The sequence below is a fragment of the Vanellus vanellus genome, assembly GCF_965231255.1.
Source record: "Vanellus vanellus genome assembly, chromosome: 6".
NCBI classification, from domain to species: domain Eukaryota; kingdom Metazoa; phylum Chordata; class Aves; order Charadriiformes; family Charadriidae; genus Vanellus; species Vanellus vanellus.
The window spans coordinates 17,510,043-17,526,065 of NC_138911.1; the positions used below are offsets into that span (position 1 = coordinate 17,510,043).

General features: G+C 39.4%; 1 protein-coding gene across 1 annotated transcript in view; it reads right to left on the reverse strand.

Moving 5' to 3' along the window:
• Positions 1-16,023, reverse strand: part of KCNQ1 (potassium voltage-gated channel subfamily Q member 1) — a gene marked incomplete at its 5' end in the record, with an annotated part of 365,071 nt that overhangs the window by 313,804 nt on the left and 35,244 nt on the right. The window contains one exon of the mRNA XM_082485244.1: positions 3,024-3,114. Coding sequence (XP_082341370.1) covers positions 3,024-3,114 — 91 coding nt within the window. The remainder of the gene's footprint in view (positions 1-3,023; positions 3,115-16,023) is intronic.

Here is a 16,023-nt window from a genome sequence, read left to right on the forward strand (position 1 = left end):
ATCTAGTTTCAACCCCCCTGACATGGGCAGGGACACCTCCCACTAGACCAGGTTGCTCAAAGCCCCATCCAGCCTGGCCTTGAACACTTCCAGGGATGAAGCACCCACAACTTCTCAGGGCAACCAGTTCCAGTGCCTCGCAACCCTCACAGGAAAGGATTTCTTCCTAGTATCTATTCTAAACGTACCCTCTTCCAGTTTAAAGCCATCGCCCCTCATCCTATCCCTATGTGCCCTAGTAAAAAGTCTTTCCCCGGCTCTCCTGTAGGCCCCCTTTAGATACTGGAAGGCCGCAATAAGATCTCCCCGGAGTCTTCTCTTCTCCAGGCTGAACATCCCCAACTCTCTCAGCCTGTCTTCAGCCCTCTGATCATCTTCGTGGCCCTCCTTTTGGATCCGCTCCAACAGGTCCGTGTCCTTCTTATGTTGAGGACTCCAGAGCTGGATGCAATATTCCATCCAGGTGGGGTCTCACGAGAGCAGAATAGAGGGGCAGAATCACCTCCCTCAACCTGCTGGCCACGCTTCTTTTGATGCGGCCCAGGATACGGTTGGCCTTCTGGGCTGTGATCGCACATTGCCGGCTCATGTTGAGCTTCTCATCCACCAACACCCCAAGTCATTCTCCTCAGGGCTGCTTTCAATCCATTCTTCGCCAGCCAGTATTTGTGCATGGGATTGCCCCAGCCCATGTGCAGGACCTTGCACTTGGACAATGTTACCTACTTTCATTGTCTGGCTCCAAATTAAAACTATTTTTGTGGTATAACTAAGAGTCCCTCTACAAACACAAAAGAGAATGTAATTCTTACTGCAATGCAGTAGAAAGAGAGTGCTCTCCTAAAATTTAGTAGGTCTGCTTACATCACGATTTGGGTTGGAAACTTGCACTGTATTTTTTCCTAGGGTTTGTTTGTTTGTTTGGGTTTTTTTTTGGTTTGGTTTGGTTTTTTTTTTTTATTTATTTATTTATTTTAATTTCCTGTATGCTGTTACACTTTCTTTTACTTTTTTCTTTGCATTCTACAGTTTCTCCTCAACCAGACACCTGTGATTAATTCCCTCCTTAAGAATTCAGTTACATCTAATTTTGACAGCTTGTAATGATATATTAGAGTGAAAGTAAAATCTTAAATAAGAACAGAATAGGAAATTTTACTGGGTAGACACTAACAGGAACCAGATTCTGACATTTATATTTGTGTTGCAAGGTGCCACAACTCCTTTGAAAGTCCCACTGAAAATGGATAAAGCAGAGAGCACGTTGGCCCATCTACTGCTTTGGGCTGATGGATCACTGTAATCCCCTTAAGGTTCTTGAAAATTGCCACAGTTAATCCTTTAAGAAAACAATATCAGACTATGCCAATACTGAACAAACAAAACAACTGCTGAATTTCCAAGAAACTATGACAGTAGGATTTCAGTGTTAAAATTTAAACATAGTTTTTCTCATGGTATATAGCAGGAACACTGACTCACGCTACTTGGAAAGCAAGATAATACAGAATAGTATGAACACCCAATACATGCTGGATATTACATACATTGTATGTAATCCTGAATGCATTGCCTACATATTACACTAAATCTATTACCTACATACAGACAATACATACTGCATACAGTATGAACACAAAAATTGAGTTCCACAATTTCACCAGGGAGATGAAACATCACCAGTTATGTTGTCACTATAGGTTATTTCACTGAAACAACATACTGTATCCATGTAAAATACTGTGAGATATATATATAATCACTCAACATATATATTGATGAGTAAGATATTATTAAAGATGAGTGAGATATTATCACAAGTGAAATTCATCACAGAAATTGACAGAAGTATCCACAACTGCTAGTTGTGAATAAAAAGAAACAAACAACAAATCTTAAATCTATAAAGAAAGAAAACCCCAAACGGCAAAACAGAAAAGGTACTGAGATGCAGAAATACACACAGACTCTCTTAGCTGACAACTAATTGTAAAGTTACATCTAAAAGTTCAAATATCTCAGAAAAATAGTTTATAATAATATACCTGGCATGAAGATACCTTAAATAGTGATTGATGCTAAATTTAACATACTATATTCTTACTCTTAAGAGTATTCATATTAGGTATAAAGCCTTAGCATATTGAACAGGTAAATTTAGACAACATGAGCTTTTTCATGTTAATAATGATGACATGAATAACAATAACAATTACATTACTGATGCACAGCTACAAGAACTATTTTGAACAAACATTTAAATTGTTAGTTAGCATTTTCTCAATACAGCGAGAGTGTTATCGTAAGTAAAACAATGGTCATTTATTTATAAATACAGAGAAATAAATGATTTAGCAGGGGTTACCCCACCCCTGAGGTACAACAAATTTATAAATTTTTTGTATTTTTAAAAACACACCTCTCCAGTACTAAGGCTCTTGAATGAAATCTAAGCTGGCAGGACAGTAATACTCTTGGAACATTTCTTGATACATGTGTTGCAGCACTAGTGTACTATAGACAAAAGCTAACTGTCTTCTCGGCTGAAGGGAAAGCGCATAAGACAGGTAGAGCAAGTTGTCTCAACTCTGAAGTCAATAAAAATACATGAGTTTTCCACTTGTGAAAGAAAGCCACATCTGACGTCAACTAAATGAAGGGACTTTCACCTTCCCCCCCCCCCCCCCCCCCCCCCCCTTGTGGTCAGGTATCTGGTCTTCAGTATGGTGGAAAAATGGATTAACCTGAGCAATATGAGGGATTCAAGCTTAATCAGAACAGCCTTGTGTGTTGGACACAATATAGATGCCCTCAATACGGACCATATAGGGTAAGACTTTGGGCTTCTGCTACCATAACTTTTGATGTTTCTGTGGCTTTACAGACTCATTAGGGAAAAGCAGAAAAGCCTCTGTCAATTAAACCATAAAAAACTTTCAGCTTGATATGGTATTAGCACAGGAGATCAGAATTTGCACATAAGAACAAACATACATCAAGCACATTAACATCAATATACATACCATCCAAAATAATGTCCCTGTAGCAAGAGCTGCATACTGTTCAATTGTAGAAAGCACGCTGAAGATAAGGCATATCAGCACAATAAGGAAGCTGTAAATAAAAAAAATAAAAATGTAATGCAGTCTAGTAAGAACCTACAGGGAGGACAGATAATTATGCCATTACAAATTTTCTGTATGCACAGAAATGTCATTAGTATTGGATCATCTTAAAACATCAGCTTTTGAGTGACGCTGCTTCATGTTGGATAGGTTATTTCTCTTCAGACACCGAGTTTTTGGGTTGGACGTTGTCAAATTAAACTGCGAAATAACATTAGCTTCTAACCTCTAAGACTTGCTGGTTTTCAGCGCCTCAGGAAAACAGCATTCCTTGTTCTTTCCCATCGTAAGGGCTACTACAGCTGAATCACTATTTGCCTTTTTGCTGTTCCAAATTCTAATAAACTGCAAAGAGAAATCCTAATTAAGCCAGAGATGAACAGGCTCTGCCCACACTAACTTTTATAACCAATCCCCAAAAGGTCCCAGATAAATAAAATCTGAAACACAACCTAGGACTGATTCCATTTTCAAATAAAACAAAATTTCAAAGCAACTATCAGAGAGAGAGGGGGGAATATACATGTTTGTTCCCCGGTACCCCCTACCCCAGTGAGTCCTTAGGAAGGGGGTCCTGTTACCCAAGGTAAGATTCGGGACAGCCAGGGAGTTGCAGCAAACTCAGCCAAACTGCCTGGAGCCCCCAGGAAGCCTCTTCCCCACCCCCCCCTCCCCACTGGGAAGCTAGGCTGCCCAGCCCTGCGCCTTCTGTCTTCAGATCCCTTCCCTGAGCAGCTTCAGCTGTGCCCATCACGCCACGGGAGTGCTGCTCGCCTTCAAGGAACATAACACATACGGAAGGAAAACACTGAAGACCCAAACTGGATGCTATTCACTACATACTAGGTATAGGCAGCTTCCAGTTCCCGAAGAACTGCATGTTTCTTTTCAAAACATGACACGAGCAATGAAGAAGACTCAAAACATTCACTTATTAAAGACATAGCTAGATGTTAGGGCTATTTTTCACAATTCTGTCGAGACAAGCAACACCAATCCTTCGCTCTTGACAGAAACTTGCTGCAAAGTCCAGTAACTCAATCACCGCCCCCTCGTTACAGATCTCCAAAATGGTTAATCGGTTCTTTTTCCTCAGAAAAACAACAAGAATGTCCAAGAATGGACATAATGAATAAAACTGAACTCAAGAGGAGAAATATTAAAACAGGACATCAGTGGCTGCAAATTGGCATGGCTCAGCTGAAGTCACCCAGAGAGCCTTTATCCTTTTTTCACGTAAGTGAGAACTTCATTGGGTGAATCTCTTGAAAAGCCAAGCACTCAAAAAAAACCAAAAATGTGTCAGGGTTGACATTATCAGCTAGATTGCCCAATGATCACTTCAAAATACAGTACGCAAACAAGTGATATTGTAAACACATCACAAAATCCTGGAGAGGAAGCTAGTAGGCAACGGGTACAAAAATCAAATTAGTAAGTGATAACGAATTGAAGTTAATAGGATAAAGATTATCACATATTGACACGAACACACATATGAGAATATACTTTTACCTAGGGAAAGTATAAAGGTACGGGTGTTTCTGATTTCTCCAAAATCTTCTCATTTTACCTTATATCTCCAACTTTGGCCATTCTTAAATAGAAGTGAGGAGTGCAGACGAGGCAGCGGAGCTGAGAGATGAGCCAGCCATTAGAAACATAGCATAAACACTCCCCAAGTGTGCAGCCCTTCTAGCTGCAATATTCCCACATTTGCTTAAGACTTATTTACGTGACAACATGAACGTAAACTGGTTCAGTTACACAGAGGTAGCTAACAGTCTCTGGATAAAAAGGCCAACATACACAGAAGTACTGCTTCAAAGCAAACAATCAGTTGCATGGGATGGCGTAAGCTGTCTGAATACAGCAGTAACAATTAATACTTATTATATCCCTTAAAAGTAGTAGGCTCGTTAAAAGTGTGTAACCCGGCCAACACAGGAAACCACAAGAGGGCACCAAAGCAAAGACTATCTCGTTTCTGTACTTCTCGACAAACCCAAATAAAGAGAACCTAATAAGGATTAAAGGTGAAAGCTTGTGTGCCTAACCGACAGGAAGATAAACTCAGGCTAAATTTTTTGCCAAATCTCTTTGCTTGTTACTATTAGAGAAATTGAAGGCTGCTGTAAGAACTTCATCAATTGCCAGTCACCACGCTACCTACTTTTATGGGTTTTTCATGCACATGGATCTGTTTCAGTCTTACTGGGTTGGGTTGTTTGGGTTGGTTTATTTTTTTGACACCCCCAGAAAAACTCTTGAAATTTATTGTTGTGCTCTTTCCAGGCTGAAGCCTGAGACATCTTCATATGCCAAGCGGAACAAAGATGTTCGGTCAGATACTGTTTCTTCTCATCTGTTTCTTTGACACTAGAAGGAAGATGCCCACAAGCCCCACCAGTACAGCCGTTCCAGTGGAGCGCCACAGCTAAGCTACTAACCCTGTGACACTGGCATCACTCCTTTGCTTTTGAGACAAGATTAATTGCACATAAGGAACAGAGGGTGCAAAACTAAGAGATTAAAAAAAATACATGGTCCTCCTCCGACATCAGCCTGCTGTTTGTTTCTCGTCCAACACTCAGCTCTTACCCTGTTTTTGTTTCAGTACTAGTGGCTTCCTCCTCCAGTTCTGAAGTGTAAGAAAGGAGTGAGGCACGAGGAAAATGGAAAACAGGAAAAGTTTGCCAGGTTTGTTTTTTTGTTTGTTTGTTTGTTTTTTGGGTTTTTTTTTGACAGCTACCTCCCCTCTCTTCAGCCAGAAGGGGGGCACAGATTCTCAGTTACTGCCTACTTTCATTTGTTGACAGCAGAGAATTCCACAGTAGTTAAATAGTTACCAACAACAGTTGCAAGGACGGACTATGCCTCAAACTTGAATTTACTCTATGTGAAAATCATCCTGGGGAAATTTAACTGCCAAGCTTCAGAAAGTTTCCACTACTCGAGAAAGAGCTGTGACTTTTTTTCCTAAATATTTAGAATGTATATGAACTTGCATGAATTTTCAGAGGGAAAAATCAAAGGTACAACCTTGAGACCAGAAGATAAAATTTCATAGCCCCCAAATTGGTGTATTTTTTCAATGTAAGCATTACAATTTTCACGTGTCTAAAATAACCTTAATCACTCTTAATATTACTTTACTGTGATCACTATTACTACATTTTCCAAAAAAAAAAAAAAAAAAAAAGTACTCACCTTGATACAGATGCTAAGCACGTAAACTGTTTATCCAAAGAGTTAATATCAGACAAACTAAAAGGCAACTGAACCCAACCTTACAATAACAAGCATTGGACAAATTACTAGTAGACAGGTGTATCAGCCCTACCCTAATCAACCACATAATTCCAGATAGCTAAGTTAAGAGAGCTTTTTTTTCCAGACAAACTAAGCCTCACCTGCACATCAAAGCTCTGTTGTCGGTGGAAAGACACTAGACATCTTCAGAGAGCAATTGTGAAACAAGTTACTGTGCAAAACGTTTAGTTATTTCAACTGTTGAGCAGGTGAAGACTCTAAGTATGGACATTTAAATTGGGCAACCTGAATGTGGGCTATCCAGTGTACATGCTAGTCCCCAAACATTTATTAGACTTCACAGAACAGTCGTTTACTCTTCACTGGGTGAAGGTAGCCAAGCTGCTCTCCACTTGTTACGTAAAAGCATGTTACTTGCTTATCTGTCTCACACAGTAAAAAAATTAAGAATACCGTAGCTCCCATATAACATCACCATGGACTTAAAGATCCAAGAGAGATGAACCTTTCAACCAGTAGCACAAGCACTCTGGAACACTTTGCTAAGCATACAGTCCCATGCTGATTTCACCAGTTGTGTATGGGGTAGCAGAACATTCATTATTGTATCTGCCCTAACGACTCCAGTTAACATCTTTTTCCTCTAAAGCAGAGACAGACAGCAGAACACTGGAATTTCTTTAAATGTAGCAGTCAGAAGAGACTTAGACTCTTGGAAAACACAGCTCTTATCTCCTGAAACCCGTTGCTTGATTACCCTCTACGCACAAATGTGACCATCTTCAAGAAAGGAAGCAGAGCGATGAGGATTTCAGGCTTTCATCAGCTCTAAGTCTTTGATTGTGGGGCCGAGCAAGCGTTAGAGATGAGGCGATAGTGTGTGAAGACTTTCATATTGCCTGTCCCAGGTTACAAAGCAGCATCTGCCTGCATGTAGATAAATCACAGATACTGCATCAGCAGATGCTCTCAAAAATACTTAGCTTTGTGGTTAACTCATATCTAACAGCGTTACGCTTCTTTTAACCCCAAGAATTTTGCAAGTGTCTGATCACCTCTGTACTTCTGGTTGTGAAACCATGAAACCACTATTAAAGCGAAAAGGACACTAACACTTACAGAGCAGTAGACATTTTCTTTCATGGACTAAGTTTTCAGAAGACTATTACAAGGCGACCCTTTTCCTCTCAGACAGCCAGAACTGTTTTACTAGAAGCCAGTTTCTGTGCTTGTCTTTTCAACTCAGTTTTTACAGGCACCGCATACCTGGTGGAGTCATCCTCAGAAACGGAGCTATCTCAGCACGCTTGAAATAACGTCAGCCTGCAGCACTCTGGTGACACTTTGAGCTCACGTACACCCAAGCCTGTATATAGACTTGGGATGCGTGTCTATGTTACGCTACCCAGTAAAGAGAAAAGCACATACATAGACACAGGTGTATATAGACTTACACGAGACAGTGTGTGCACGGATGTGTGTACGTGGGCAAACATATAATAAATAACAAAATTTGGCTTACTCCATGAAGTCAGCCAGGCCATTTAGATAACTCTTTGTCTCAAACGGGTTTGAGAAGTCAGAGCATTTCCAAGAAAGAATCATACAGATGACAGGTAAAACCAACCAGCTAGTATATGCACTCTGTTTAGCAATATATAGGAAATATATTGCTAAAGGTGGATTGAATTGTTTCTGACTATTCTAGGATATATTTTGACTTTGAGAACAGATCCAGATTGAGACCTCAGTGGCAGCTGCAGAAACTTGACACATTACAGGTAGCTATCAGTACTCTGCAGACTCCAGCCCTAAGCTGCTGCTTTTTTTCTGGATTTAACTATAGTTTTAGAACATTACCATGTCTTTTTTGTGGCTTGAAATAACGTGTGGAATGATCAAAGGAAAAATTAACCACTTACCGAGAGATAACAATGCTCATTTAGTGAATGTCACAGGTAGGAGAACTGATAAAGGTTTATAAAATATATCTAGCGATACAACCTGGAACATTTGAAGAAAAGGCGCTTGAGACAAGCTGGAAGTACTTACTCATCGGATTAATATAGTCTCATGCATTAATATAGTCTCATGCACATGCAGCTGTTATCATCAAAATCAGTATTAAAATGCGGGTAAATTTTATTCTTTCTTGCAGTGTTTCTTACATACTCTCAGTAGGAGTCTTTCCATGAACCTGGAAAAAGTTGGCATTAGGCCCTAAATTAAGCTGAAACCTCAAAAACATTTAATAGATGAGAAGGGAGATGCAAAGTTCAGTTCAATTTATGTAAATCCAACTTGAGTTCTAACCCTCCAGGAAAACAGCCAGTTTTTCTTTGTTCAATGTCACATAAGAGCTGACTTAACTCTGCTCTTTATTTTTGAATGACTTCTATTCATTACAGCTATCAATTTTGAAGATATTCAACTACCAGTGCCCTTGCATACAGGGAATGCTATTTTAGCTTATAACTGCTGGATCTGTGCTCTTTTTTTGGCATGAGGTGAACGGCTAATTGTAGTTCATCCTCTGTGTACTGGAGAAAATGACTGAAACTACAAAGAAATATTCTGTAAATAAAAAAAAAGTCTTTTGAGTCCTTCTACGTCTTTGGTAACATTCTACCTAAACCTCCTTCTTGAACCTCTGTCTGCACCTTGCTTTTGGGCAACTGGATTATCTATCTTTAAATGTACGGCTTTGTTCAGTCACATGCATGATCAACCGCCAACTGTGCAACTTCCTCACCGACCCTGTAACTTGGGGGGTGGGTTTGGTTTTTTTGTTTCGTGAGGGTTTGGTTGGTTGGTTGGTTTTTACAGAGTAAACAACTTTTTTGCCATTTAGCTTTTAACTGTGACAAGTTTCACGGGTAAACAAAGTAATACAAAAAAGTTTAACATCCTCTAAGCATACAGCTTCAGAAGAACTGGAAGGACGACATTGAGAATGAACGACACGAGTGCACAGATTAAATATGGGCAGATTCTTATCTTGATAACCATAATTTGCAGACTATTATGCTGCTGCATATCCAGTTCATATTAGTTCATTAAAACATATGACAGCATCATTAATTCATCTTTCATCTCCGTGGCTTACACATACTGACACTTTTCAGATTGTGGACACAAAGGTCAATGGTATCATAAAAGGACATTTGGACACAGCTTTCCAGGCCACAAAAAGAGTTATTGCAATGAGGATTCAGACAGACAACTTCAGCTGAAAAACACATTGAAGACAGGGGATCACTCTTTCACTTTGTCGTATATTCTGTCCCATTCCAGGCCAGAGAAGTCATTCCTTACTTAATTTTCATCAGGAAAATCTGTTCTGAAAAGGTTTATATTACTACAAGTCAACATAAATCCTTAACCACCTCACACAGTATTGCGTAGTAATTTCCATAGTGCAAATAGGTAAACATTCTTATTAATCCATATCAAGTAATTTCTTACTGCAGCTAGCCACCAGGTCTTTCTTGTTCCTTCATTCAAGGCATTTTGGGATTGCTTGAGGAAAAAAATTCTAATAGAAGTTAGAAGGGGAAGTGAATTTGTCAACTGGAGGACAGCTGACAATAAGAGGACTCTAGATCATAAACAGCCTCACCAGGAAGTTAATACAGGATGGCAACTTATTTTATGGGATCATCATCAAGGTATAGTGTCAAGTACAAATACCAACTGGTGCTTTTAAAAGTGAGAAACTCAGATGGGGTTGTTTTTATAAAAAGAAACAGGATTTCAGCATGCAGAGAAAACTTTACTCCTTAATGAAATTCACACCCATTAATATCCTGTATATGTAGGTCTTACGCTGAAATGAACACTAATTCTGTCATGACTATAAACTACCAGAGCACAGTGCCAGCCTACTAATAGAAGACTAAATGAGCATTCAGTTATGCAACTGGTGGATGTCAGAGGTCCTCCATCACTTCCTCCATTAAACAAAGTGTTTGTTTTTAAGGGAATGGTCTGGTGAAGGTACACGATTAGAATGAAAGAGCCCTGTACGTCATCTTTTCCCATAACTTTGGCCAACTTGGAAATTTTTATTAACATATGTATTTTGGTTCCAGAGTATGGCTGTGAACTCTAATCTTTGAATGAAAACTGCATAATAACTACGTTAGCCGTGCTGCCTAACCCGTTCAGCTAACTTGCTTAGGAGACAATAGTTTAACTTCTGAAAACATATACATTTTTATTTGATTAAACAGGGCAAAGTACCAAAAAAAAAAAAAAAAGTCACTGTAGCAAGCAGTCGGAAGAGACCAGCTACCTACGTGAACCATAGCGGAAGACGAAACAAGTAAGAAAAGAAGTACCTGAGTCCTGATAACAAAAAAAGAAAGGTGGCGGTTTAAATCTCCGGCCACGCAGGCTCTTTGCATGGTTTTCCTCTAAGGATTCGTCTTATCTTTTTTCTGTTTTGTTTTTGAGAAAGGGGAAGGAAGGAGGGGTACAGCCCCTTCCCATCTTCCAGCCTCCCTGCAGCACGAGGATGCCCAGCAGAAGGGGAAGTATACTTGCATTCATGCAGAGAAGCATGATTCCGTCCAGGAACTGGCTACAACAGTTTCCTGTACAACGCACGCTTCCTCTCTGTTGTGTCCTACGCGGGTCAAGCTAGCAGACAGATCGCTATCCTCGGTTGTCACTTGCCATCAAAAAACCCTCAACAGACAAAGTGCGAATGCTCTGTTTGTGTTAGCTTAGGTCTATCGGATGGAGCTTCCTGTTAATATGTATTTGTTCCAACTGCAAGGCAAAGTATAGTTGGTGCTTCCTGAAGGAAACAATGGCATAATTTTTAACCGGCTCCTTGACTCCCTGTCAAAGAAACACTGACTTCTAGCTCCCGTGTGAGAAAGCAGTTTTGCTGTACAAGAAAGATCATATATAATACAGGGTAGTCTGATATTAAGAAAAACAGGTTAGCTACACAGCTAAATAAGCAAGGCTTCTATCACACTTACGTGGCTCTTTGGGAGATAAGAGTCTGCAAAAATAATTTAAATTATGGGCAGTCTACCAAAGCACAAAGCACACAATGAATCAAAAGTCATTTGGGATACAGCACCAGAATTATTGCAGGAAAGGCCTTTAAGGTCTTGGCAAAGGGTATGATTGCAGTAGAAATGTAAACCAGACGTCAAGATGCTTCAAGAGTAAAGGTTAACTGCTCACAAAAAGCAATGTTATTGCATCCTGCAAGCAGGTATTGGTTCCTTTGAGAATAGGCATGGCTGAACAGGAAAAAGATGACAGGTACCGCGTAAGAAATTGGGAAAAGTATACGCTACATTTAAAACAAATGCATGGCCCAAGAGATGTGAACCACTGGACTGCAGAAGATACATCAGGACTCCTCAGATGGTTCCTAACAAGCTTCCGATGCACCTGATCATTAACACGAAACCTCAACACAGCAACATGACAGCCATGGAAGGAGTAAATGCATAGGCACAATGGGGAAAGGATGTCTCCCTATACTGCAAATCGAAAGAATTTTTGCAGTTCTTTTCACATGCACATCAGGCTTAGCAAGAGAAAAATACGCCATTAGTGCTCTTACTTGAAGACTATAGAAGCACAGTGAATATACCATAAAACAATGGAAGATTTGCTCTTATTCTCATGGTTTGATGAAACCCTACAAAGCAGGGGAGAAAGTGTAATTTTCATAGCTTACTTTGCTTGGATTATCATGTCACATTTTGTCACTCTAAAATACCATTAGGAAACCAGTGCAGTCCTGTATGCTGTCCTCATCCTCTCAATTCCACATTCAGGCTTGCCCAAGTCCTATAGCAGCCCATCATTCAAAGCAAAATCCAGCAGCATGTTCCAAAAGACATCCACTGCTGCACACCCTTTGCCTGCAGCTCCAACACATGGCCCATCTCAAGGTGCGCTTCAGTGCCAAATTCATCCCATACTTGGTTTTAAGCATGCACGCAAGTATAAGAAGAGCTGAACCACAGCTTTCCAGCTGCCCAGGCCAAGTCACTTGGTGGTGGTGGCACCAGCAAGAGAAGAAGTAGCAGCCCTCACAGGGCCCTCAAAGGTTTTGAGGCTAAATCACCCTTACACTGTGCTGCAGACAGCGTAGGGGCAGACATCTGCCTTACTTTACACAGTAGGTGGATTTAGGCAAAAAAAAAAAAAAAAAAAAAAAAACCAACAACAACCCAACCATGAGTTGCAAACAGGGGCTTAGGACAATACATCAGTTGCACGCCATTGCTGAAAGCAAACGTTTCGATCTTACTGCAATAGAGGACTTCCCTTTCTATCAGCCAGTTCTGGATAAGTTGTCATTTGTTGTCATCCCCCTTATGAGAGGGGAAAAAAGAGAGGAGAGAGGTATGTTTTAGAAACCGAGTGCCACAATACCAGTAAAACTTGTTTTCTGGGTGGATTTTTATACATTTGGTCTGAGGGTTCACTACATCACTCTTCCACTTCTCTTGTAACAGCAAATTCAAGGCACCAGAGTTTAAAATAATTTAGTATTCAAATATTAAAAGAAAAATACAAAAAGCTCTCTGAGACTTTATAAACCCCAGCTTCTGAAAAATTGCCAAGCCTAGACTATTGCTCTACTTTGCTGTTATCAAACCTAAATTAAATAAGTCTTTCTAAATAAAATACTGCATTTTTGTTTTACATAAGCTTTAAATCACTTTCCTTAAATACACAATATTTCTTTAAACAAGTAACAATATTTACTCCTGATGGCTTCTCTTGTTTTGGCACTATTTTGATAGCTTTATCTGACAGAGCATTTTTCAAGAGCTGTATGTATCACCCCTCTTCCACACCCCCCCCCCATTTACTTTCATCACAGCAGTACCGCTACAACTCACTTTCCCTCCCCAATTAAAGATCAAAGGACATTGTATTATGCCTCCTAAAGCACATTCATCTTATAATACTGCAGAAAAACTAGACTTGGTCAGCTTCTCAGCTCACAGAATTGCTTGCTTAGTAACCAGCTTCTGGGTATTGCACGTAACCGAGTAAGAATGCTATCCTACTCCAAAGAAGTAAAACAAGGCAGAAGAAAGGAAACATTTTCTCCACAGCTAAGGAGAGAGGCACTGTCCTACAGTATTGTCCAACTGATTTACTAGTGCACGTAAACTTGTATACTAATTTTATTGCAGTACAAATGAGGCCTTATGCTTGTATATGTTCTATATAAAGAAACACCCACATCGCTAGCTCATTAAAACCCTGCCATGACATGAAAACAATATTGACATTTTTGACAGCATCCTTTCTCTTTAGTTGTGAGTAGAGTGAAACAGTGACAGAGACTAAAAAAGCCACAGATAGATAAATATACAAATAGAGAAGAAATAATCATACCTTGAGCTACTGACCTGGATAGATGCTTAATTTGATTTATTCCAAATATCACAAAAGTGATACCAGACCTGAGCAACTCTGGCCTACACCCTCACCTGATCCCCCAAATGCCTTCTTGTGCTCCTTTCTCCTGAAACAACTGTGTCTGAAAGGCACTTTCATCAGTGCTGGCAAGTAAGATGAAGACCGTGAGAAAGATCTGAAGCTAGGATAGGTACTCTCACCACCGTTTCCATTATGATCCTCTGCTTTCATTATCTACAGGTACAGTTGACAGATGCTTTCACATACATCAGTATTGCCACCTTCTTTTGAGCTTTTCCACATTCAGTTCTCTGCTGCACTTTTCTAGGGGTGTTGGGGGGATAAACATGACACCATTAAAGCATCACAGTTTAGAAACAAGGAAGATAAAATACATGACAGGTTAACATTCCTAAGGTGAAAGCAGAGGCATTCAGCAGACAGACATATTTCCATTTCCAGAGAGGAGAAAGTGTTTGCTGAAGGAAAGACATAACACTTGGAAGCTATGGCAACTTGACTTTCTTAGTTTGCTTTAAGTATGATGGAAATTTCAAGTCCCCCCGAGGAAAAGAATGAAAAAGAGTATAGAAAGTGAGAGGCAATTTGTACATTTACAGCAACAGAATCTTTCTGCAAATACAGGAATATCCATAAACATGTCATGAAATACAGAAATGCTTAATACTCCTTTTCCTCACAAATGCCTAAATAGATTAAAATTCCCCAAACAGAATCCATGCTATACTTAAAGCGCTTTAGCTTTGTGCCCTCATCGCTCAATAGACAGTTTTCCAGGATGAAAATGATGAGGATAATTAGTTCCATCTTTCCAGCTGTCAAATTAGCTGTTTGTGGAAATTCCAGCTGTCTATCACTGGGCTAAAAGTTCTGCTGCATCATTTGAACTTGCATTAAAACCATTCAAGACTTTGATCTAGAAATTCATTTTTACCCTTTGAGAAATAAAACTTGCAAATCTACACAACATCCCCACAGACACTGGCATATTTGTTAATACCATACACTTTATGAGCGATAATACAAGAGTCGATGATAATAGTCACCCACAGACAAAACTGAACCAAAACATCTTTGAGCATATCAAAGAAAAGAGTATTTTCATGGAAGTGCAAAAACAGCATGATCTGGATCAACCGTTTTTGTTAACTGCCATCACTTATCATTTGTAATCCAAGAGCAGGTTGGAAGTGTCAGCATATGAGAAAATCTGAAGTTCAGTGCAAAATTATATGAAACTTAATACTTCAGTATATCAGTAGCATTCCTCCAATAGCAATCATTTATTTTCTGATCTATGGCAGTAGCTGTGGTGGTGTGACCACAGCAAGCTGAGTACATGAGTGAAGCCAGATGCACCGACAAAAAGTAGTATCTTTTAAAATTAATTGATAAACGTGAAAGAAAATCGGGCAAACTTTCAAGCATTAAATGGAAGACTCACTTGTCTTCGAGCTTATCTGTCTTTTCCAGCTATACCCACCAGCCAATGTACTGAGCAGAAAAAAATGTACAAAATTCTAATAGGATACTAAAGGGAAGCAATAAAATTAAGAAAAAAAAAATCCTCTGCCCCAAAGAAAACAAAGTAACATTAAAAGAAAATTATTCAAGAATATCATAATCGGTTCAGAGGCCTGCATCCAAGTGACACTACAAGATGTCCAAAATACTTAAGTTTCAAAATGGGACTTCAAAGTTGTCGACTCAACTACCAAAGAACTTCCTTGCAAGAGAAGTTAAGATGAAGAAATCAAAGGTGTGAGATGCTTAATATACTGAACCTTGCAGGAAGGGCTCCTATTCAGGAATACAGTGACTCTACATAACATTAAAAAAAAAAAAAAAAAAAAAAAAAAAATCAGCTGTTAACTGGACACACAACCCTGCTGTGCTCACAGTAATAGCGTCACTGCTGAAGCTGCCAGACACGTGCTTTGTTTCTCCTCTTCCACAAATTTTTCTGTACTTGGAATGTTAAAAGTCTTGCCCACTATAATAATCAGAAAGCTTGGTTATAAAATTTATATTCTATATTATAAATATTAGTATATTTATTTAGACCGTTTTCCCCAACTAGCACCAATTAAAAGCATACTTACTGTAACATTATACAGAAAAATACATCAGCATGTGTATACCTAATGCCATTGCCAACTTCAGCTGCCAAAATGTCATGCTTCCACTCTAA